Here is a 21,459-nt window from a genome sequence, read left to right as displayed (position 1 = left end):
ATATATTATAATTGATTTTTTACTATCCTAGATTTATTTATTTATACCTATAATTAAGCAGTGTTCTTTTGAATGACAATTATGCCAACAGTATCATTGATTTATTTTGTATTATAAATTGTCTTTTTCTTATATATATGCATATATAGTATAAAAGGGAAATATTTACTTATTAATCGTCACCCATTTCAGTCTTACGCTTTTGACTTAATTTATCAGATAATTTAATACCTCCTGCTACTGAAAATTGCCCTCCACATCCAACAAAGATCATTTGTTCATCTGCTGTAGCAGTATTTTTAATCCTAGTAGGAATCTCAGTATCGCCGTCTGTAGGTCCTAATCCAACGGCATAAGTATCACCAAACCCCCATGAATACATTATACCATTAGTTGAAATGGCAATAGAATGATGAGACCCTACGTCAATGTATTTGAAATTTGGTAAAGGTTCATTATTATTACCTTTTAGTAATGTTGGGATTGGTATACTTCTTGGTTTCTCGTGGACATCTTTATAAACATAATCTGGTAAGTCTTTCTTAGAAATACCTACCTCACACATATCTAATCTACCAAAACTGTATATATCACCATCTTCGTTCAAGAGTAAGCTATGATGTTCACCTGCACAGATCATTTTGATTTTTCCAAATCCATTAGAACTATTTACTGGTAATAAGACTTTCTTAGGGATTGAAACAATTCCACCATCTTGAATTTCTTCTGAAATCCCACATTGGCCAAACTGATTTAACCCCCAGCTTACTAATGTGCCATCTTTTTTAAGAGCAAAACAATGATTTTCACCACTTGCAATATATTTAACATGGCGTAGTCCAAAGGATCTTGGGTCTAACGTCTTTAAACGGAATCTTTCAAGAATTTTTCTACCTAGCTGATTTTGTTGGCCATTACCCCAAGCAAAAACTTCACCTGATTCGTCAAGAAATAAAAGATGATCTTTTCCTGATGCAATTTGAACAATGTTATATTTAGAAAAACTTGGTAATTTCCATGGAGTTCTTTGAATTTTAATATCTTCCTTATAAAAGCCTAATATACCTTCATTACAACGGAATGTACCCCAAGCGTAAACATCACCATTATTAAACAATATACAACTTGCATTATCGGTAGCGGTTAATTGAACAATCTTTGCCTCTTGATCTAATGACTCCTTAAAATAATGTTTTTCAATTTTCATTGGAGTTGATTCCAAGTCATTTAGATCACCATCATCATCTTCATCAGAGGAAGCATTTTCTTTATCCATATCTTTCAAGACTTCTTTAGCGCCAGAAGTATCTCTACCTAAAGCGCCAACATCGTTACAACCCCAGCTCCAAATATTTTCATTTTTATCAAGAGCAATTGTATGCATACCACCTACAGTAATGGAAACTATACCAATATCTTCTTTGTTTAAATAGTTATTAATTCTTGGTCTTTTAATTTCTTTATTTTTTGCTAATGGGCCTTGGCCCAATTCACACATAGAACCTGTCCCCCAAGTAAAAACATCTAATGGTTCAAGAGAAATGTTTAATTGTTTATAATCATTGATATTGTTAATAATTTTCGAAGTATATGATTTGGATGGTTTTTTTTCTTGATGATTTGCAGTTTTATTAGTACTATTTGTCGATCTAGCTCTTTTCGGCATTGTTTATGGAGCTTTAATATTATTTTTATTTTTTATTATTTTAAAATAATCTAGTTAAATTATCAGAATTGAATAATTTTGTATTTTTTTTTTATTTGTTGCTGTTTTTTTATTTCAATTATACTTTTTAATATACTTTACTTTTCAAGCTTAATATTTATATAATTTTAATATAGGGTTTCCCTAAAGATCTGGGATGCCAATAATTAAAATTATGAAAGGTAAGGCGTGAAAATGTATTTCCATAAACGAATAGTGCGAATTTTTCTAAGAGGTAAAAAGGAGACTGTCAAGAAAAAAAAATGAAATAAAATATACGTGGAGTCAATTGTGAATTATCATTTTTTTGCATTTTACAAGTTTGAAAGTTTATTTGTTTTAATAAGACCTTTTCTATCGTTCTAGAGAAGATTAATAATTCAATTTAAAATGAATAAAGATCAAATATGTCAACTAATTAGTACTGGGTATAAGGAAAAAAAAGTTATTAATGTATATAGTAGGTTGATATAACCTTTGGAATAGTGAATGTAATTTATAGCTATTCTTTCCAAAGTTGTAAAGAGTTATCGTAAAATGAGCAAGTTGCAATAAATTCTGAAGACCAATCACCGCCGTAACACATCGATTCATGGCCTGTTTTCAAATAACCTACTTCTTGGAAATATTCTCCTGTTTCATCTATAAATTTATCTGATAATGAGACAATCTTAGCACCATTGTACATACAACAAACCATTAATTTGTCTTCTCCTTCTTTCAATGAACTCTTTAAAGGTTCTGGACACTCACTGAATCTCCAAACACCACCACCTAAATTAGTTTCCCACACTTTCATTGCAGAAATATTATCACCTGGGAAAATACTCATCTCACCCATCATTCTTAAATCAAGTGATCTAATATGATCATCATATGAACCTGTTAGAATAGATGTTGGTTTATTATTTCTAAAATTATCATTGGAACATTTAATTGCCACCACACCAGCCTGGTGAATCTTATTATTAGACCAAATAGTTTCTTTGGAACGTAAATCATGTGCTATTATACGAGAATCATCACCACCAGTAAATATCACATTTTGTAAAGGTTGTAAATAACCAAATTCACCAGTCCAGCATTCTAAATCATGAGAACGATCGAATGATTCAATTTTGTCTCTATAAACAACGACTACTTGAGAAGATCCTTGAACCTCTATAGGCTTATTTGTATCTAATTTTTCATAAAAATCTTGTATTATTTTTACATTGAAATTTTCTAAATTACCAGTTTCAAGATTGATTGTAGCAGAATCGCCTAAAGTAGACGTTATTAATAATAGAGTAGGATCTAAAGGTGAAAAATGTAATGAAGTGATTAAAGTATCTTTATCAAAAACTTGAATTGATTTAATCTCCTTTGCTATTAAATCATCAGTTTCTTCTATAAAATCTAATTTCCATAAAATTAAATTACCTGTTGAATGGCCTGTTACAATTAAGTTTCTATCAAATGGTGAGACTTTTAAATCTAAAATAGCACCATACGTATGATAAGAATGAATTAAATTTAAATTTATATCGAAGATATCCAATGATCCATCTCTATTACCTGTTGGTTTATCTAAATTATAAGTTCCAATTAAAATGAAATTGTCATGGACAATACGTAAAGCACAAGGAGGTAAGTTGGTCTTGACAGCATTTAAAACGTTTGATTCTTCCATTATTTAAACACTATTATTATCAGGATGCTTTTTTTTTGTTACATTTCCATGCATGATAGATAGTACTGAAATTTCCCTGCAATTTTTTTTCTTTTTTATTCACCCTTCTCGTATTAAAAAAATATTAACACTTTAGGATATATAATATATAAAATAAATTTGTATTATCGAATTGAAGTTAGACGTAATAAAAATAAATATATAGATATGCTTAGTGAGGGAGGGGAAGTAAATTAGATATTAGGATAATATTATTAATATTAAATACAAGTAATTGAAATAAATAAGCTTTTGTTTTTTTTTCTTTATTATAATAATTTAATAAAATAATAATAAATGATCTTTAGATGGGTAATAACGGAATGAATAAATAAAAGATATGCTCGAATAAAATATATAAAACTAGCACATACTCTTGGGAAGAATATACATTAGTGTAGAGAATGCGATTTATGAAAAAAGAAAGAAACTTGAGATTCATGTAAAGATGGCATCTCTTTTCACTTTCAAATCCTCGGCCCATTTTTTAACTTCGTCAGTCTTTATACTCTCCATTGCCTTCCAAAAAGATTGCAAGTTCTTGGTACCATTAGATCTCTTTTCATATTCATAACATTGGACCAACATTTCATACTTATCAATGTCTTTGACATAACGAGCCTCGACGCATGTGATATTTTCATAAGCTAGCCAATCCTGTTTAATTTCTTCAGCAGCAACTTTATTATATTTGGAAATCAATTGATCACACAAGTATTGGATGGTTTCCCATTCACGACGATGTTTCTCGTCTTTGCCAATTGGGTCATGTGGAGTGATATCACCTACCAAGGATTCAGCTATATCATGAACTAAGGCAATACGAACACATCTATTTCTATCCACATTAGGATCAGTGATTAACATGGATGTTATACTCATTCTATACATATGATCAGCTATACTTTCACATACATTAATATCGTGATCTAACCAACCGGTACGTTTCTGTATTTTCAACCGTTCAACCACATGCAAGATCGCTAAAACATAGTTTGGGTGTGATTCTTTAAGTAGATTGGTAACTTCAATAGGAATGTTTTCCTCTGGTTTCCATACAGTAGTCATTGGGAGGTGAGATATCTAGTATATTGTAGGTAAAAAAAAATGTTGGATTTGGAATTTAAATAAATTGCAATTACGTGGCCTTGGATGTCCAGGGTTTTATATAATCAAGAATATAGAATTAGTTTTCAATTCTAGACCTTCTGATGGCATCCAATTACAAATACAATTATTCTCAAATGAGTATTATATTGGTAAACAAAAAAAAATAGAAAAATAAAAACATAAAAAAACACTTTCAATAGTAAATACGATATTATTTCATTAATTTTTCAACATTAAACAAAAGGCAAAAAAAATTTAAAAATAACGGCATTTTTTCGGACTCTATAAAAAACTAGCTGGAGATAAGCGGCGCCGCGCCAGTAAATGGCGGATGACAGAAAATGTACCATTTATCGCAGTTAAATTGATGATTTGACAAGATACTATAACGACATTAGCAGGATAAAATGGACAGTTTTTTTGTGATCTATGTAGCAGTTTGTAAATAGGCCAGATTAGATAATTATAACAGTTTATTATATAAGCGTGTATATGGGTGAGGAAAAAGAGTATAGGACATAATGTTGGTATATTTGGGTCTGTGTAGGGTTAATGCTTGTTTTATTTATTGTTGTTTTTTTCGTAGGATGTCATGCAGAGAGGGGTCTGGTTCCTTATTGTCTTATAATATCTTCTATGAACTTCTTATAATTGACACTCCCGTCAGCATCGACTTGAACACCTTTTAATAGTTCATCGACTTCTTCGTCAGATAACTTTTCACCCAAACCAGTCAACATGTATCTGATGTCACCAACAGAAACTTTGCCCGTGTTTTCCTTGTCAAAGACTTGGAAGGCTTTGATGAAATCGTCAACTTTAGCATCAGTAGTAGCAGTCAAAGATTTTTCATTTTCTTTGATCAAAAGATTTATATCATCAAAACTCAATTGATCTTTGGAACTGGTCTTTAAAATGTCTTGAGTCAATTGGTTGGTTGGATTGTAACCAACAGCTCTTAGGTAATCGCCAAATAATTGAGTAGATATGGCACCTTGACCTTTTTTGTCAAACAGTGTGAAGATATCTTTGTTAGTTTTTTCAGAAGACATTTTGATTTGTGTTTTGTGTTTTGTGTTTATTTTCAATACGAAGTTTATTTCAATCAAAAGCTGCTAAAGGTTGGCAGATCAATTCTGTTTCTTTTTTTAATTATTATTACTATTGATAACAATTTGAAATCAATAACTTTACCCACTTGTTTGTTAGATTAGATCAAATTAAATTATGGAATATTTAGAAAAAAAGAAAACATTAAATCGAAATTTTCCAAGTTTTGTTTGTTAAATTTTGTGAAATTTCGGGATATGAAATTTCCCGAATGGGGAAAATAAAAAACATACTTCCAGTTTAAGTATAATTGGTCACGTGAGCAGATAAACTGTTTGTAATAAAGAAGGCATAAGTTAAAAGATGAAAGATAAAAAATAATAATTAGTTTACCATATTTGTATTTCAATATGAACTATAACCCTTTATACAGAATTGTGGGATTTCAAGATATATAGTGTTATGTCTAAAACGGTATCAATTTTATACTTCTAAAGACATCTAAACAGCCCCCATGTAGTTGCTGCGTGCAAAATGATATAGCATTGCTATTAGATACTAAGCTGGTGCTTGTTAATTATTTTTAGTTTAAGTAAAACGATTATTTGGCGGTCACGTTTTAGCCGCCGTTATTTTCTTGTTTATTTTTTTGATTTCAAAATATTAAAGAGAAAAAAGAATTCAAAAATTCGAAATAAAAAAGGATTTGCCAAGAAAATTAATCTAGAAAATAGAAAAAATCTTTAAACCCAGTTCAACAACTGTTCCTGAATACTCGAAAAACTAAGTATTGGAAACAAGGGAACTCTTTCCCAATTTTAAAAGCAATTCGATATAATTGATCATATCGATAGATATTAGTGCCACCATGTGCTTGAGCCACACTTTACTTAGTTAAAGAATACAAGTATGAACAAGTTTGTCATTAGGGGCCAATGATTCAAAGAAATAACAACATGGCTTTTACGTTTGCATACTGATTTGATCATTCGGATGCAAATTACTGGCTACATACACATCTTATCCCTTGAAGAGGGGCAATTGTCATTTCTTCGGTTTTATTAATAAGCTAATCACGATTTAAAAAATAGATATGAGTGGGTTAAACTGATACTAATGATTTTCATATCTAGCCGATATGGAAAATGCCAAGTTAAATATAATCAATTATGATTCGGTAAATGATAATTCCATCCAACTCATAGAGCCTTACGATTCGAAAATTGCCTCTTCATTCCTATCATCCTCGGCTAGCAAAGATTCTCGATCGGGCAAAATTTACTGTAAATAAGATTTCCATACGGATAATAATCCGTTAAGATAGGCTGTTTTTCGTCTTGGTCAATTTTCCTAACGCCATGAGAAGATTCTCTAAGGGAGGCTTAAAAATTCGGATTTCATTCTTTTCAATTTAGTTATATTTTTCAAAGCTAGAAAACTCTAGACACCCAAAAGCCAGTAAAAATAAAAAAAAAGCCCTGAGATGTGGCATCTTCATGTCAGATCATAGCATACCACTTATGATCAATATTTTTTTTGTAAACAAGAAATGTAAACTTTGATTACTAGCTTCATTTGCCCGACCGGAAAAAAACAAAAGGGTACAAACAGACCCTCAATTTGCATTAGCCAATGAGGGTGATGATACCTAGTATCATTGGTTATGCCCCCACCCTCTTCAGATTTTAAATCCGCGGAGATTTCTTTGCACAGTACTTGAACAATGAGGCTCTGCATCGAAACTTACTGTTTCAAGTAACTGAACGTTCTACGCTACCATGCTTTCTTGTCTGATTTGGAGAAATTATTGTGGTGCCATCAGGCGATGTCTTTAGATTTTTCATATTTTTTCAATTTTTTCAAATTTTTCAAATTTCTCAAATTTGTTTTTGTTTTTTTCAGCCTAATTAGGAATCGTCCGTTCTTCGCTTGATTGCTTAACTATTTTACAAATCTCAGAAAGTGGGAACAATGACATCCAATTACGAACGATCTAGTAGGAATCTGGTAGAGAATGAACGTGGGAAAATTAACAGGAGAACTGAGCTTTACCCAATATTGAAAAAAGCCTGTAGAGTTCTCAAAGTCTTAACATCGTCACTTTAGGAACTTCTTTTCCTGCAGGCATTCTTATATGGGAATATATTTCCAAAACAGAAAATGACCCGTTTCCTTCTGCACTGCTTTCTTTGAGCTATTGGCTTCTATTTTTTATTTTTTTTTAGAGAGTCGGAAGAATGTAGAAAAGCATGAATTTCTGTTTTTGTTTTCGATTTTTCTAAGTTTCCCAAATTAATTAATTTTCATTATAGATTTTTGGAAAAATTTTCTTTAATTTCTTTTTTTTAGTCAATTCGACTTCCTATCCGGTTAACTTTTCATCAATAATTCCCACTTGTATTGAAATTTCTTAAAAAATTAACTATTAACCTAATGCCCTTTCGGCCAAGTCGAGCCATGGCGGATAGAATCTATACGTGAAACCAGCTCCTTGCATCTGGGACCACTACTATCGCTGAGGGAAATATTCAGCTATGCAGTACCAATATTTACTATTACTTACTCGATTACTAGATTCGAAACTAACTTTACTTACGAAGAATTCTCTGGATATTTTTCGCTAAAATTCCATTGATTTTGAGCTAGTTTCAACAATTAAAGTGTATTGATTATGAAAAGTTTAACAATACTTACTAACAAATACTGAATTACTAACCTTCCTATGCGGTTTTAGATACGAACATACATGGAGCCATGAAAGACTGAAGAGAAGGACCAAATTATGGTGGCATTTTTTTTTTCATTATCATTTTATGACAAATTAATGTTTTTGTATCTTGTAGAATTTTTTTTTTTCTTTCATAAAAATTCATTGATTAAACTTCTAATTATTTATTTACCCATTCTTTTATTCTCATCAATTCGATGGAACTTAATTAGCTACGTCCATCGACAAGCTAAACTCCAACGCTAACGACAAGTCAAGAAGCCTTAATAAATACGTGCTATTTTTATTAATAGTTTATTTTTCTCTGCTCTTTTTATTCCCATTATATCAACCAGATTAATTAGTTTCTTTAGATAATAAAGCTTTTTTTTTAATATTCTTCATTACTTTAATCTTCTTCGTTTGCTTCTTTTTATTGAATTCAACAAATAATATATCGACAAGTTTGACTGTATTTTGTGAAATTTTGCATTGCCCTTCGTGTTTAATTTATCAGCCAAAAATATTAAATTAAATATTCAAGGACTACAACTTCACTGATACTCTTTAGTTTACCAATAATAAACTAATTTTTTTTTTATTAGACTAGATTCCATCACTGTTTTTTATTTCATTTTCATTCATTTTTTATTAATAGACTTTACCATTGAAAATTCAATATTATTACCACCAAACTTTCTTGTCAAAAAAAAAATACTAATCATTCATTCTTCATTAATATTTTTGTAAGTTCCAATATATTTCACTGATAATATTATTCCTGCATTTTTTTTGTTTCACATTTTAACCATAATATAGATCATAAAAATATTATTTTCTTTTTTAAAATAAAAAAAAATATATTCATCAATTTACTCATAATCATGTATAATTTTACTCCAGCATCCTCTATTCCAAAGGAACATTTGAACAATAATTTCATTCAACAACAAAATAGTAACATTCAAATGAATCCCCAAACAATTCATAAGTTGTCAAATAATCCAAACTATAATTTGCACGTTGCTTCTTCTCCAAATTTAGCTAATTCAATTACTCCATCCACCACTCCACTTTCTATTTCATCTCAAGATTATTCTTTGCAACATTCTTTAAGTCAGATGAATTTTCGAAATTCTTCCAGTATGATGGATTTGAATCAATTCCAACCAGATCCAAATAATCCTCATAATGCCTTTAATCCTATATCATTATCTAGTTCATCTCAGAATTCGATGACTAATTTGAATTCTTACAATTCAAATAACCAACAACAATCATTGGCTAAGGATAATAAGAATATACCTTCTGATACGATGAAAAATTCTAATTCAAAGAATTTTAATAATCATAATACTAATCATCAAAATAGAAATCATCAAAATAATAAATATAACAATAATAACCATAATCAACATCAAAATAGAAACAATCATAATAACAACATTCAACAGTCTCAAAATCATAATACTGTGGGCCCAGATTCTCCTTGGTTCCAAAAAGTCTGTGCTTTTGAAGATTGTGTTTCTCAAACATTATACATGTCTCAGACTCCAAGAAGAAAGAATATTAGACATAGATCCGAGCATCCTAATTCTAATTCCAACCCACTATTTTGGGATTCAATTGGTAGAGCAATGGGATTATATCATGATTTGATTAATACTCCAGAATTAAATTCTGATCGTGTTTCTAAATTGGTTCATTTGTTACATAATGGACTAAGAGCCAATAGAAATCAATTAACTAGAATGAATAAGAAACCTGATTATGATTCTCAATCTTTCCATAAAGAAATGACCAATTACTTGTGTAAATCTTTAAGAGAAATCTCAAAAGATGTTTTAAATGCTAAGGTTCAATTAAATGAGTATGGTGCTATGCATTTAATAACTGCTTTCAAAGAATTGTTATTATTCCAAGAAGCTGTTGATATTTGGAAAAATGCTATAAATGATACCAATAAATACACTACTAATATTTTCTTAAATCCAAGAGTTGTTGGTGTTATCCTACCAATCTTATATGATAATGGTGTTTCATATCCAGAAATTCAAACTTTATATGAAAAATCTTCTTCTATGATTAATTATTTCCATCCTAATCTATCTGTTGGTATGATAAGAGCTTCTCTATCAGCAGGTCAAAATGATATGGCTTTAAAATTATTTCAAAAATTATGTGAAGAATCTACTGAAATGAAATATGGTTATTTAATTGAAACTCATTTATCATTTATTGGTGAATGTAAAGATTTAAATGTGGCTCAAACTTTCTTTGATAAAGCTTTGAATGATGAAATGCCATATAAGATTGATTTACAAGTTTCTTATGTTAAATCTTTCTTAAAAAACATTTGGAATAATACTCACAACTTCCATCATGTTTATGAAATCTGGTATAAATCTTCGGTTCATTATGGTAGAGATGTTAACCATGGTATTTCTTCTTCATTAAATGATACTTTCTTTGACGTATTTTTTGAAAATTATTCAAATGATAAAGTACAAGGTTTTCATGCTTTACAAACAATGATTCAGACCTATAATACTATTAAACCAATTGATGAACCATTTTTCAATATTATCTTGGCCAAATGTACTATTTGGAGAGATCGTGCTATTATCGATTTTATTGATGAAGGTTATGAATTATTTAATATTCCAAAGACTATTGTTGCTTATAGAATTTTATTAAAATCCATGGGATCGGTGGATGATGCCTCTAATGGTGAAATTTTACAAAGATGGGTTGATTTAATAACTAAATCAGATGAAATTGGTCAACGTTTCATTGCCAATGCTGACTGGGCTGCCTTAAGAGATGCTACAGTTACTTGGACCCAATTCAACAGAGATAAGGACAATAAGAATAGTATGAGTCCAACTCGTAATTCTCCATCACCTACTAGTTCTCCAATTAGTTCTACAGATGGATCTGTGTTATTCAGTAGAACCACTAGTGCATCATCTGTATCTAATGACGAATTAGATTTTTCTCATCCTGCCTTTGCAGCTGCTAATGCCTCTGGTGCTTTTGATGATATTGGTAACGACGAATCTAAGGATAAGAAGTTAGTAACTACTACCACTCATCAAACAACATTCCCTTCATCTCATAATGAAAGAATGATTTTATATTTGAAGATTGTTAAGCGTTATTCAGCTTTCTGTCGTGATTCAAGACAATTGACAAGATTAACTTCTGGTACTGCTTTGAAATATTCTGTATTACAAGAAGCATTAAAAGAATTCCCAACTTTAAATATTAGTGATATTCCAATCCCTGCATTACATAATTTGAAACCAACATGCTTGTAACAAATCAGATAAGAGCACATGTGGTATATTTTTGTACTATTATCATTTTTTTTCTCTTTAGATTTATATTCCTTTTACAATATTTATATTTGCATTGTAATTTTATTCTATATTATATTCAAAAATAATACAAAAAAAAATAAAAAGAATTTTCCCAAAATAGTAAAAAAGAATAACAAAATTTTTTTTATAGTTTTCTAAGTTATTATTATATCTAAATTTATAAACATTTAAAGTGACTATTCCTTATTAAAGAAAGCGTATATATATATATGTATGTGTGTGTTAAAATATAAAAATCATATCTATGGAGAAGGGGTATAAAAAATTATTCACGTCACAATGCAGTTGTAACTGTTAAGGATTGTGAGTTGATCAGCATAGTTGGAGCCAATCCATCCAACCAAATATCTAAATCTTGTACATATCGCAGAGCAGCTTCATCATTAAGATGTGTTCCAAGAGGCGGTAAAGGTAGAGTGGAGAAGATCAAATCCGATGTGCTTGAAAGCTGGCTCATCATATCATTTAAGATTAAATGCTGTGCTTTACTTGGCATATCATTGAAGCCTAAATTTTCCATAGCTGCGATTAAGCTTTCATTTGAGCAAGCTGGAGAAATTTCTAAATTCTCAGGTTGAACTTCATCATCTTGATCATCATTTTGATTATTCTCCTCGATTGGAATTAATGTAGGTTTATCACCTGAACCGTCTTCCAAGATTTTTGTTATTGGTATAGTATTACTTGAGAATACAGGATTAACAGAAGTTGTAGATTGATTTGGATGAAGCATTTTCAAAGTAGGAGATCTTCTGCCCATAGTTTGTTGTCTTCTAGAAGATTCATAATTTAAACGTTGATCCAAAGATGGGATAGATAAAGTTGAATCACGCATTGAGGGTAAAATACTATCTTCATCTGAATATTCACTTGAAACTGCAGAAGCAGTTGTATTTAAGGGCATATTTGAAGTCATTGTAAGGGAAATTCCATGTCTCATTAATTTTGACATATCGAATTTTTTAGGTTGTAAAATATTTGTTGGACGATCTATTATAGGTGCTGCTGTGTTAGTTGTTGAAAATCTTCTTGTTGGTTTTAAAGTTCTTCTTGATTCTACTAATTCTTGCCACCATAAATCATCTTTTAACATATTATTTACATGTTCGAAATCTATTAAAGTCCCCTTTACGATTGTTTGATAAGTTCTAAATTGATCTAAGGAGACTACCAAGACTTCAGCTTCAATTCTCAAGGCATCTAATAATTTTTTCATTCTATCTAATTCATCATTTCTTTTATTTTCCTTTTCTACAAATAAAATGACACGTAAAGTATGAGTATGTTTCCATTCAGGTACCGTGACTAAGATAGCACCTAATTGTAATATTAAAGTGTAAGTATCAAAATTCGTTGTAATTATTGACGAGGATTGATCTTTTAAGGTCATTTGAGCAGACATTTGAACAGGATATAAATCGATAAATTTCTTCAATTTTGGATTTTTCTTATTTTTAGAAGGAAGATTTAATTTTTTGAAATCATGGGCCACAGCAATATTCGAACCCATTAGAGATAAATCTTCTAATATTTGTACCCATTGAGTTGGAGTAACTTTATTTTCATTTTTACAATCATCAGTGGGTAATTTGAAACAATTGCAAGGTTCTGAATTGGAGAATGCATTAGGGAGTAGATTAGGAATAGTATTAGAATCAGTACTAGTGGTTGCATTGGAATCCGAGCTAGGAATTGTATTATGTATTGCATGTTTTTTAAAATTAGTCATATCGAAAAACCCAAGTACAGTTATATTAGGTTTCATACCACCTAAACCGGAACCTGTAAAGACGTTTCTAACCCCCCATTGTAAAGTTGGGCCCATACCTATTTGAACAAAGGCTTTAATTTGGGTCATATCTCTAATCTTATGCCAAGCTCTTTGTTGATTTTTAAAATTGACAAACTGATCTTGGAAATCATTGGAGACCGTGACATGAGCTAATACGTATAGACCACCTTTTTTCAAATGATTACAAAATCTGATTAAATTCCAACTTGTTCTTGGATTATCTACAAATAAAAGTATTTGTGGTCTCCAATATTTGATATTATCTTGTTTTAAACGTAATAGATATTTTCTTACTTGATGATAAATTAAAGTTTGTGAAACATCACCCCAACTCTTTGGTGGACAAGTATAATGGATGATTACAAATAAAATAGACATGGCAAACATTACTGCCAAGGCCTGTAAAGTGTTTACAATAAACATGGCTAAGATGGAGCATATGACCCCCAAACAAGCTGTTTGTCTATCGAAATATTTAAAAGATGGTCTAAAATTTGGTGCTGATGATACTTTTAAAAGGAAACATGCCAAATTCATTACTATGAAAGTTAAAAGAAAAGTCATTGTAATGAAAGTGGCAATCTTATTGACATCTGAGAATAAACATAATTGAGTCAATAACCAAGTGAATAAAATTGAATATAAAGGTTTTTTATAGAAAATGGAAAGACCTGGTAAGATAGTATCCTTGGCGATTGCCTCTAACACATAAGCAGCACCCACGATACCGACGATGATGGAAAAAATAGAAGTGGATAATTCACCCAATAAGATGATCAATTGAACTTTAGATACTGATTGAATGATTTGAACATCTTTATATAAACTTTCACGAGGGATAGTAAAACTCATTGAAATCACGACAATAGCATAACAGATGAAAGTGAAAGCTAACCCCCATAGAGTCCCCTTGGGAATAGATTTAGAAGGTTTTCTTAATTCACTAGACATGCCTGCCCCGGCAAAGATACCTGCAGTAGCAGGGAAAAATACACCAAATAGATCGTTGAAAGTTTCTTTAGAGTTTTGTAGTAAAGATCCTGCAGCACCTTTGGTAAACTGTGGGAATAAATTTCCTTGGAAAGTTTCCCATGAAGGTCCAGTGTATGATATAATATCATTTTCAAAAGGTGATTGTAAGATGGAGGAAATAGGTATTGAAATGATGGAAACCATTAGAACGAAAAATAAAATATTCCCAGCTTTAGAGACTAATTGAGATCCAATTAATGCCACTATCAAACAGAATAATAAGATGATTGTGGCATAGGAGAAATTAAACCAATGAGTCTCTGGTAAGATTGGTGAGATGACACCATTATTGGAACCGAAATTGTAAAGAATTGGTTCCACAATACCAATAGCATTCATACCTGAATTAAAGACTTGACCCAAGAAAAATACAAGACCTATGGCACCACCGAATTCGGGACCCAAGCATCTGGAGATCATATAATAAGCACCACCGCCTCTAACTACACCGTTTGTAGAGATAGCTGATATACTTAGTGTAGTTAAAAGATTAATGAAATAACTTAATAGTAATAACCCTATTGTGCAAAGAATACCTAATTGACCCAAGATGAAACCGAATCTTAAAAACATTAAAATAGAAAGGACGTTTAAAGACGTTGGGATGAATACACCATCGTACGTACCTAGTTTATTTCTATTTGGATTGGAAAGATCAAATCTAGAAGAGATACGTTCTCTTTGAGGGGTAGCTTCATAGTTGAAATATGTCAGACTTTGAGAACGGTTTGGTTTTAAAAGATGAGTGATTTCATCTTCAATATGGTGTAAGTGTGGCAGATGAGGATATATATGAGGATGAGTATTCGGTTTATGGGATCCAGGAAGTGTATAGAAATCTGTTTCCATGGTATTGGGTATATATTTTTAATGATACATATACATAATAGATTGAAATTTGGTTGCCGATCATTTTATTAAGCCATAATAAAGGCGAGGCGAAGCGCGGATAAGCGAATCATATTAAAGAATATTCAAGAATATATATATATATATATATATATACATATATATAGTGTGATTTATATGTACGAGAATAACTCTTGCATCGTGGTATACTATAGTGTGTTTCGTACAGTACACATGAGAGAACCTACTTACACTTTTAAAACATATATCGTTGTTTAGCTAAAAAAGAGCTAAAAAGCAGTTCTTGGCATTCCAAATATACCAGCTACCCACTAGAAACTAGCAAGTACAGTAAACTCTAATTTATCTAATCCTTGAATAATTCTAATCTAGATCAAGATCAAACGTAATACCAAAAGAAGCATCACTAAAATGCATATGGTGCAATAAAGTATTTACCAAGAATGTCACATGCTAGACCCTGTACAAACTAGTTTCCACCATAATAAATACACACAGAATCTTTACAAAGTAAACTGCACCTTTAAATATTTGTACCACAGCATATGACGACTCGCCATAGCAGACGATTATTGCTTACCTTATCATGATCTTTAGATTGCTAAGCAACTTGCTAAGCAACTTGAACTCCTTGTCTTACGATTACATGTTGCTTTTTAGATTATCTTATGCTCTTGTATTACCGTCATTAGTAATCAAACACACCTTGTTTTGCCAATCTTGTGTGGCGTCATCGGAAACCAGGCAGAAAAAGAAAGCACACGATCTACGCGCCGTCTCGGTCAAAGCTTGTATAAAAAGAGCCGCGTTGTTCGGAACCCGAGAAGGCCCAGAAAAATTGGGAAAATGGAGAAATTGAGGAAAAAGATGAAAAAGAAAAGAAAAGAAAAAAGAAACGTGAACACGGATGACGAATTACCCGGTGCTCCCATTTCGCACAAGCACGTGATAGAATACGGATCCACGCACGTGACGAGCGCTTCTCCTCTACACGTGACTTCTTTGACGTGCACTCACGTGACTTCTTTGGCGTGCACTCACGTGACGCCGCTGCGGCTGGTCACGTGCTCGGTCACTGGTCTGGCTATAGGGACGTTACTTCTTATTGCCAATTTCCAATTTGGATTGCAGACTGGGTGGGTTTCGATGATGTCTTTACCAGCGGCTCTTTTGGCTTGTACAGCATTGCCTCAGGTGACTCCTGCTGAGGCGGTTTTTGCTCAGAGTGTGGCTGTGGCTGTGGGGACAGGTCCATTGGCATTTGGATTTGTAGGTGTGATACCTGCAGTGGAGAAATTGTTAAGACCAGATGAAACAGGAGGAGTGAGGCTGGCAGGCCAGTTGTTCACACTGCCGGAGCTGGTCACATGGGCGGCCGCTTTGGCCTTTTTTGGTGTGTTTTGTGCAGTACCTTTGCGTAAACATGCTATTATTACAGAGAAATTGCGGTTCCCTAGTGGAAGTGCCACAGCAACATTGATTGGTGTCTTGACAGGGACTACCGCTGGTCGTGGTGCTAATGCGGGCGCAGATGCAATTAGTGGCGCGGAACTTAGTGGCGCGGAACTTAGTGGCGCAGAAATTAGTGGCGCGAGTCCTCGCGACACAAATCCTGCTGCCACAAATACAATTACAAATACAATTACAAGTACACTTGCAAACACAAACACATCCCCACCAATTTCTCTTTTGAAAAACACGTTTATATTCTCATCAATCTTTTCTGCCATTACATACATCTTCCCCATATTGCAAAATATCCCCTTCTTGGGATCTCACTTGGCTCATAATTACCTTTGGACATTCCAATTATCCCCAGCTTATTTTGGCCAAGGTGCTATCATGGGTCTCCCCACAGTATCTCATATGCTTGGCGGTTGTGTTCTTGGATGGGCCATCTTGGCTCCCTTGGCTCGTCATAACGAATGGGTCTCTCCAGATTCTCCTCCCAATGATTGGGAAAATGGGATTCAAGGTTGGATTCTATGGACTGCATTATCGATTATGATTGCTGATGCAGTTGTAGGGTTTGTTGTATTTATTGTACGTTCCATGATTAAATTAATTCATTCCAATACTAAGGAATTTACTATGGAATTATCACAACTTGATGGCAATGATTCACTTTCTGATGTACCTCCAAATGAATTGGTAACAAGCACAACAGTCATCTCTGGTCTCATCATCTCGTCTCTTCTTTGTATTATTTTAATGTTACGTCTCTTTGGATCTCAATTGGTCCCCATTTATTCTATACTATTGTCTTTATGTCTAGCATTTTTCTTTGCTGTATTAGCCATTCGTGCTCTAGGTGAAACTGATCTTAACCCGGTGAGTGGCATTGGTAAACTATCTCAATTAATCTTTGCCATAGTAATTCCACGCTCCCATAAAGGTGCAGTGCTTCTTAATCTTGTTGCAGGTGCCATTGCAGAAGCTGGGGCTCAACAAGCCGGTGATTTGATGCAAGATTTGAAAACTGGTCATTTAGTAGGTGCTGCACCTCGTGATCAATTCATTGCCCAACTATTGGGTACATTATGGTCTGTCCCACTTTCGGCAATAGTATATTATTGTTATTCTCATATATATACCATCCCAGGTGATAGATTCCGTGTCCCCACTGCAGCAGTATGGGTAGATTGTGCAAGATTAGTTTTGGGTCAAAATTTACCAAAACATGCTTTGGATTGTGCTTTAGTCTTCGCCATTATTGCATCATTTTTATCATTAATTAAAAATTGTTATCCCAATAGAACCAGATGGGTTCCCTCGGGGATTGCAATGGGAGTGGGTATTTGTAATACTCCAAATTTCACATTGGCAAGATTCTTGGGTGGGATGATATCTTCAATTTGGAATCATTATAATGTTTCATTAGATTCTACTTTAATGATCATTTTTTGTTCAGGTCTTATATTAGGTGAAGGTTGTTTTAGTATTGTATCAATGGCATTGACTTATTTCACTTGAACTGAAGTACAAGATGTGTTTGTGAGTAAGAGACTTGTAAAACAATCTACCGATGATAATCAAATCATAATATTTTGCAAAATTAATTATTAGCATAAATATAACATTTAGCATAGATCAATATTACATTTAGCATAAAATCAATATTCTATCGTATTTTTAAATAAAATATCAATTTTCAAGGCAAAACAAACTAACGATATAACAGTAATTCAAAATTTTTTCTTTTTTTTTTCCACAATTATATATATATACCATTTTTTTTTAATTAAATTTAATTAACGTTTTACTTTTTATCAAGGTTGCTAATATTGTGTGGGATAGGGCATTATATTAGGCGAAGCAATACCACCTAAATCTGTTTTATTAGCGGTGACATGAAATAATCTGGTAAACTAGAGGAGTATGAGCAATAAGAGAGTGGTTTTTGATTAAGCATTATAATGTAGGTCACTATATTGTACAGCGGTCATCGCTATGAGTATAAAATGAAATAATTCAGTATCCATATATAAGAATTTTTTTATTTTGTGGGATCTACAATTAACTAATGATAGTTTTTGGACACTAATTTACTCATTAAAAATTATTTACTAGAATTAAATGGTAATATTAAGCACCATACTAAAGTTAAAGAATAAAATATTTTTAACAAAACTATATAGTCCCTAGAGAAAAATATAAGGTATTATATGTCGTAATGTATTTATTTTTTTCCGTAACTTAAACAATAATACAGGCTGGATCCCAGAATAAACCAGGGATAATATAATTATCTTTATTTTCAGAGGAATTTTCTTTTTGTGTGGTTTGGATGTTGTATTGCATTGGCAAAGGGTATTTGTGATTAGTTGATATACTAATTATCAATGAAAAATTTGGTTTACAAACTTTAAAAGCTCAACTCTTTTTTTATAAAGTTTTGTAAATGAAATCACATTATAGAGAGAATGTTTCAAATTGTATAGGCAACTTTGATGTGCCCTGTATTATTTCTATTCTGGAAACATACATGATTTCTAAAGCCTCAAACAACTTCGATTTATAAGAAAAATAATCGATTTTACAAATACTCCTCCCAATGTGAAATCGGGGGGGCTAGTAAATTTTATCTATTGAGGTTTAAACTGTTGGATGCCTGTTAAATTAATCATATCATCTTATAGCAATAATTCTCAAAAAAGTACTTCAAATAATCTAAATTTAAAGATTTAAAGGGAAAGGAAACAAAGTAGAAGTTGTTCAAATCATAAAGTGAACCACCTTTAATATTATCAAGGTTTTTTGTTTAAAAAAAACAATTCAAGCTGTTCTAATAGCTTCATTTAATTGAGGGGTGATATAAGGTAAAAAAAAATGAAACAAGGACACTTATTGATGAATTAGCCCCAACAAGCTCATAATTATTGAAATAAATTTTTTAATCAGGGATGTTACTTCAGCTTGATTAAAAAAATTTTGAAGCAAATTTACCAGACATTCAAAACTAACTTATTCTAATATAGTAGGCTTTCCTAATCTGCTTGTTAATAAAGAATGTCCAGCTTCTCGCACACAACAGTCAGTAACCAAAACTAGTACAAGTTTGGAAGCATTTGTTATTTAAGGATACCTAAGTGTTGAACGCATATTCAATTACAGTATATTTCAACTTAAATAAAAGTATATAATTTATTAGTTCCAACTATATAAATGTTTATATTATATATGTATATCTAAGAGGTTATTTAAAGCAAGTTAAAGAGTAATATAATACTAAGTAAGTTGTTCAATTTACAGACAGATTATGCCATTTTTACAATTTGTCAACAGGAATAATAACAATATAATAGTTACAGTATACTCAGAAGCGTATACTGCAATAACAATATTATTGCTGTAAATTGCAACAACAACAACAACAACAACAACAACAACAACAACATCATCATCATCATCATCATCATCATCATCAGCTTATGATACAACAACTAAATCATCAGCACGTGTTTCGAAAACGCAATTAACACAATTATCAATGGATGCAAGAAAGACAGTAGACAAATAATGTATGCAACACAATTAGTAGTTTAAACTATAACAATACAATCTGCAATGTAGAGGCTAATAATGCGTTCAATGTAATCTGCTATATATGTGTTGTTACAATGCCCGCAATACCACTTACAACAATGTAAATAACATCATTTGTAGCGTATATTTTAACAAGCAATACAGCGCGATTAGTAGCATATACTATAGCAATGCTATAAGCATCTTATGCGGCAATAATGCTTGTGCTACTATTTACAACATATACGGTACCAAAATCTGTAACACTGTGTGCAGAACATGCGGTAGCAATGTATGCAAAAATCTTCAATATATACTACAGCAATGCAATCCTCAATGCGTGCAATATAAGCGGCAGCGTATACAATGACAGCGTGATTAGTAATCTAAACAGTAACAATGTCCTTACGCATTATGTGAAGTATAGTGCAACAATGTATGTAATACAATATGTAGCGTATACTGTAGCAATGCAATTCGAAATGTATACAATAACTGTGTATACAATATATCTATCTGCAACGTATACGGTGACAATGTAAGCATAAGTTGCAGTATCTTCTGTAACGATGCGTGTAACATGATCTGCGACTGATTCTAATGGTAAATTATGCAGCACAATATGTAGCGTAAACTGTAACAATACAACTAGTAATAACGTATAGTAAATTATATAATACACTCTGTAACGTATACGGTAGCAAAGTCTGCAACACAGACTGTAATGTATATGGTGGCAATGTATTTAACGCAGTATGTAGAGGATATGGTAGTAAAAAATCAGAAATATAGCACATCACATAGTATAATCATTCGAGTTCCATCATGGGATGTAAACAGTCCTAATTAAGATATTTAAACACAGCAATTAATAGAAGCTCGTCAAATGTTAGTTCAATCCTTAATTGTGTATTGTTCATATTTCTTAATTGTGACGATTAGTGGTGTAAAATTCTTCTTCAATTTGTATAAAGTAAAAAATATATTAATAGATAAATTTACAATTTTTCAATATTATGTATATCGAATCCTAATGGGTGTTTTATTATAGAGTATGAAAAATAAATATTATTT

The 21,459-nt window shown here is 31.8% G+C and overlaps 8 protein-coding genes across 8 annotated transcripts; 2 read left to right on the top strand and 6 right to left on the bottom strand.

The window, feature by feature from the left end:
• Positions 1–172: 172 nt before the first annotated feature.
• TBLA0A01815 (uncharacterized protein) lies at positions 173–1,666 on the bottom strand (the record flags this gene model as incomplete). The annotated part of the gene is made up of 1 exon (XM_004177453.1): positions 173–1,666. One exon carries the CDS (start codon positions 1,664–1,666, stop codon positions 173–175), a length of 1,494 nt encoding a protein of 497 aa, XP_004177501.1.
• A 541-nt stretch (positions 1,667–2,207) lies between these two features.
• On the bottom strand, positions 2,208–3,377 carry RRT2 (diphthamide synthase; the record flags this gene model as incomplete). Its single annotated transcript, XM_004177452.1, has 1 exon — positions 2,208–3,377. The coding sequence occupies one exon, from the start codon at positions 3,375–3,377 to the stop codon at positions 2,208–2,210; it is 1,170 nt and encodes a 389-aa protein (XP_004177500.1).
• A 477-nt stretch (positions 3,378–3,854) lies between these two features.
• YGK1 (5'-deoxynucleotidase) lies at positions 3,855–4,484 on the bottom strand (the record flags this gene model as incomplete). Its single annotated transcript, XM_004177451.1, has 1 exon — positions 3,855–4,484. One exon carries the CDS (start codon positions 4,482–4,484, stop codon positions 3,855–3,857), a length of 630 nt encoding a protein of 209 aa, XP_004177499.1.
• A 656-nt stretch (positions 4,485–5,140) lies between these two features.
• Positions 5,141–5,578, bottom strand: MLC1 (Mlc1p; the record flags this gene model as incomplete). The annotated part of the gene is made up of 1 exon (XM_004177450.1): positions 5,141–5,578. The coding sequence occupies one exon, from the start codon at positions 5,576–5,578 to the stop codon at positions 5,141–5,143; it is 438 nt and encodes a 145-aa protein (XP_004177498.1).
• Positions 5,579–9,167: 3,589 nt separating this feature from the next.
• Positions 9,168–11,603, top strand: TBLA0A01780 (uncharacterized protein; the record flags this gene model as incomplete). The annotated part of the gene is made up of 1 exon (XM_004177449.1): positions 9,168–11,603. The coding sequence occupies one exon, from the start codon at positions 9,168–9,170 to the stop codon at positions 11,601–11,603; it is 2,436 nt and encodes an 811-aa protein (XP_004177497.1).
• Positions 11,604–11,940: 337 nt separating this feature from the next.
• On the bottom strand, positions 11,941–15,339 carry VHC1 (Vhc1p; the record flags this gene model as incomplete). Its single annotated transcript, XM_004177448.1, has 1 exon — positions 11,941–15,339. One exon carries the CDS (start codon positions 15,337–15,339, stop codon positions 11,941–11,943), a length of 3,399 nt encoding a protein of 1,132 aa, XP_004177496.1.
• An 867-nt stretch (positions 15,340–16,206) lies between these two features.
• Positions 16,207–18,333, top strand: TBLA0A01760 (uncharacterized protein; the record flags this gene model as incomplete). Its single annotated transcript, XM_004177447.1, has 1 exon — positions 16,207–18,333. The coding sequence occupies one exon, from the start codon at positions 16,207–16,209 to the stop codon at positions 18,331–18,333; it is 2,127 nt and encodes a 708-aa protein (XP_004177495.1).
• Positions 18,334–19,056: 723 nt separating this feature from the next.
• On the bottom strand, positions 19,057–19,161 carry TBLA0A01750 (uncharacterized protein; the record flags this gene model as incomplete). The annotated part of the gene is made up of 1 exon (XM_004177446.1): positions 19,057–19,161. The coding sequence occupies one exon, from the start codon at positions 19,159–19,161 to the stop codon at positions 19,057–19,059; it is 105 nt and encodes a 34-aa protein (XP_004177494.1).
• Positions 19,162–21,459: the final 2,298 nt, after the last annotated feature.

The sequence above is a fragment of the Henningerozyma blattae genome, chromosome 1, assembly GCF_000315915.1.
Source record: "Henningerozyma blattae CBS 6284 chromosome 1, complete genome".
In the NCBI taxonomy this organism is placed as follows: domain Eukaryota; kingdom Fungi; phylum Ascomycota; class Saccharomycetes; order Saccharomycetales; family Saccharomycetaceae; genus Henningerozyma; species Henningerozyma blattae.
This window is presented reverse-complemented; position numbering and strand designations above follow the sequence as displayed.